This window comes from Helicoverpa zea, chromosome 15, assembly GCF_022581195.2.
Source record: "Helicoverpa zea isolate HzStark_Cry1AcR chromosome 15, ilHelZeax1.1, whole genome shotgun sequence".
NCBI classification, from domain to species: Eukaryota; Metazoa; Arthropoda; class Insecta; order Lepidoptera; family Noctuidae; genus Helicoverpa; species Helicoverpa zea.
In genome coordinates this window covers 11445209-11449221 of record NC_061466.1, presented here as the reverse complement: position 1 = coordinate 11449221, position 4013 = coordinate 11445209, and the positions used below count along the sequence as shown (strand labels likewise).

Genomic DNA, 4013 nt, shown 5'->3' with positions numbered 1-4013 from the left:
GTAAGCATCGTATACTCGTGACGTTTTAAATCTTCATTTGAAGATTAAGCTCAGTTTAGATCAAAAATTAATCTTTCTTTCTGATTTTTGCAGAAGTCACCATAATTCCCACGTATGACACCGACGTGCTTGGCTACTGGGTGACAGAGAATGAGGAAGCTCTCGAGAAGTACAAGATTGACCTGTCGCCGTCTGCGTCCCGGTGCACCATCAACCTCCAGGATCATGAGACATCGTGTGCGGCCTATAGACTCGAGTTCTAGGTTTCGGGTCTATTTGTAGCCTTCTCATCGAAGAAGTGAGCCACTGTCGAGGAGTCAACGCTTGCGAACCGAATGAACCAAAGAAAAGTGTAATTGTTGTTGTAGAAAAAAAAAGGCTGTGATAATGAAAGAAAAGCTCGTAAGCATTGACTCTTGAGGCCACTACTTCGCATGAGAGTGTTTGCAAATAGATACTGAGTTTTTGTGATATTTGAATGCAATTAACAGACTGCTAAAGAGTTTGATAAAATCCTAGTTAATAATGAAAGTAACGATAATCCAAACGAAAACGATAGTGCTGGTGTCAAATGTGTTGTGCAAACCACGGCCGATTCGTAACTCCCAAACTGACAGTGTCCTAACCACATCCAATTGTAAAGTCAATAACCAATTCTCGACCTAAGAACAGAGACGTCCATTTTTTTCTAAAATACAACTGTTTTCTAGTAGCTTGCCATTTAAAGTATATTTCTGATGATGTTTTAAAATTTGGTCTTATACAAAACTGTAGTGCTTTTATACATGATATTTAGCGTAACCAGTCCATTTTGTTTAGCCAAAACACCGCTTTGCGATCAAAATTTTTGGGGGAATGAAAAAGAAAAATTATTTTGCTATCGCCATTTGTGATTTACAAATTGTACAAAATGTCTTAGCGGCATTTGTTTTGTTTAGCGTAGTCGCTTTAAAAGGACGTGATTAACACATGATTGTCATGGTAACTGACGTTATTATAAAACCTGATGGTACTTTTTTAAAGGTTTAAATAAAGATATACTTATTAAACGTAATATTGTCTTATAAAGACGTTCTTAATATGCTCGCTCGTCGAGCTAGTGCTACGTGCGCTAGTTTCTATTCGTATTTGTTAGATGAGACTTATTATTACGACTCTAGAACGACAAAGATGACTTCTCGTGTCAGCCTGTACCTCGTAAGTAATTCAGTTAGATGTAAGGAGTGACGTTTTCCACGATTATTTTCAACTCGAGCTTATTTCCCTGCGATTTATAATAGACGAACGGTGGTGATGGATTGTAGGGTTGCAACGTAACTTTTTATAAATCCAACAGATGGCGTTGTTACGAATACAGATTCTGCATCACGCTAACGAAATTTATCTTCTCGGCTATTTAAGAATAAGTTGCGCAAACATCACGCGCTAACGCAACATCGGTCTGTATTCGTGTCGCCAACTTGGCTAACTTCAGAGTACTCGCACAAGGTATTAGATACAGAGTCGATTATAATTGGAACATCCTGCAACTCCAATATTAATCGAATGTGTGTCAGATGCTCTTGTACGAGCCTCTGATGAAATACTGCAATCGATCGCCACCCTTAACTGAAGACATCTGTGTTATTCTAGACCAACAGTGAGCCTAAAACGATAGAGAGCTTAACCAATATAAATAATAAATGTTTTAGTAGAAAACTATTATTAAAGAATTCATTATATTTACCTCTGTTTAAGTTGATACTTGCTTGTTGCGTCGAGGTACCTATAGGAATATAACATAGTTATAATTACGTGTTATATAAAATTTACTCATTTCCAAAAGATTATTATTATTAAAATAAAACGAGATTTCCGAATCTCTATTTGTATTACGTTGGCAACTATATATTTTTCGGTCTGTTGTATTTTTGTTTGAAATTTCTAGTCGAGGCGACCCAAATACTTATAAAAATCGTTATAGTCTTATAAAATTCGTTCCTATTCAGATGAATTGTTTTTTAAGAGTTTTTGTAATGTTTTTTTGTCGAAGATGAAATCCTCATGTAATTATAGATAAAGTACTCCATTAGGTTACAGATTTGTTTCAAAACGTTATGTTCGGATGTGAGCGAATGTGATAATGATCCATAAATGATTCAGCATCTAGTGAGTAAGCAGTGTTGAAGGCTTTCCTCAGAAACACAGCAGCGAGCATGTTCAGCCTGTCGGCAGACCAGCACCGTTCCATCAGACGGGTCACTGCTCGCGTCTCCACCATGCATTGTCCTTATTTGCCAAATATCCAATGAAAGTGTTTGAGTCAATTAATTTTAAGTCATCCATAGCTATAAGTGGATTAATGTCACACAACAATCGCTTACTTCGCTAACATTGTCTTAATATAGAAACTATAGCGAGAACAATTCGTATTCCGAACCGCACCAGCACAATGTATTAACATATAAAAAAACTTTAAAAAATTGTAAACAAATACATAAAGAATACTTTATTTATTTTAATTTTTTATGTATGTCCACGAATGAGTTTTTATTTTATAGTTTAAAATACATAATTAATATAGTATGTGTTACTGTGTGGATTGATGTGAGCACAATATTGTTTCATTATGTGGTTTTGCTTTAGGTAGTTCGGATGGGACTAAACAGGGATGTGAGGAATACCTGGGGGGAGGCGGGTCTGAACCGATGCTACTGCTGTCGTGACACTGTTGGCTTCTCCAGTCAATTTTAGTAATAAGCTCTTCCATCGCTACATTGCTAAAATACAGCATTTTGAGATTGAAACGCCCAAACCGTGATGATCTTAGTGTTTTGACGAATCAATTTCATGATGACGAATACGCTAAAGTTTGCCACTTTATATTCTCATGACGAGTGCATCGGTGACGACAACTATATCGCTTTGAATAAAAAGGATTTTGAGTATCTTTTTTTTAAATAGGCTTTGTTACTTTCAGCCAGCATCCACTGTCTAGCTGGCCGTAAAGCCTGACCCTAAAGTTTACTATTGTATTTTATAGCTAGAATTCTAAATAATGCATATTATTAGGAATATTAAAAATGTTATTAAAATTAAGAATTGTATCAGCTTAGTGAACATCAATAGCTCTGAGAAATAAACCATTATTGAAATTATTAAATGTTGTATTCTTTCAACTTGGTTACTGAACATGTTTAATTATATTTAAAGAAATATTTAGTGTCTTTGTTACCTGTGAATATATCTTAGGTTGACAGACAACCATACGGTTTGCCTGGAAGCCTGTCATTTACCTCAAATGATGTCCAAGAAAACTGAACACTATGCCAACTTAGAACCTGCTTACCTCAATGCCATCTATAGATGCTTAGGATTAAATTAAAATAAGAAATTATTAATGACGATGGCATAACACATTACCTATGATTAGGTACACCGTATGATTGTTTGGCATCTCTATAAAATCTAAATACATTTGAATCACCGCTTATTAAATACGATTACCGCTAAATATAATCATTTAAAACATAACTACTAAAAATGTACTTTACAAATAAAATTATCGTAAATATTTACCACTGAAAAACTTGCAAAAAAACAGTATGCATGTGCTGAAAATCCACAGCAAAAATAAAAACAAGCCTGAAATAAAATTAAAAAAATACAGGAAATCGTATTAAATCTATTTAGCGGCAAACGTATTTAGTGAGCAGTGTTGTAAGCTGATTGATAACGAGAAGGAATTGGTATGCGCGAAAAGTTTGACTTTGAGTGGAAAATCCGTGGATAAGAGACATCGATTTAAGAGGGTATATGGAAAATATGGATTTGTTGTAGATAGGTATCAATGTGGGTGATTCGATTTAAAATAGAGAGTGTCTCTAATATTTACTCACGCATATAAAAAGAGACTTATAAAAATACTATATAAGAAAGATCAGACAGCAAATAAATATCGAAACAGCTGTGCATTCAATGATGTAACTCTCTATTTTAAATAATCGAATCTGATTGCTTAAGTGGTGCTAGAA

At 34.7% G+C, this 4013-nt stretch overlaps 1 protein-coding gene across 1 annotated transcript in view; it reads left to right on the top strand.

The window, feature by feature from the left end:
• LOC124636786 (titin-like) overlaps positions 1 to 3142 on the top strand; it is a 208196-nt gene extending 205054 nt beyond the window's left edge. Inside the window, exon 9 of the mRNA XM_047172934.1 lies at positions 94 to 3142. Coding sequence (XP_047028890.1) covers positions 94 to 263 — 170 coding nt within the window. The 3' untranslated portion in view covers positions 264 to 3142. The remainder of the gene's footprint in view (positions 1 to 93) is intronic.
• The last annotated feature ends 871 nt before the right edge of the window (positions 3143 to 4013 follow it).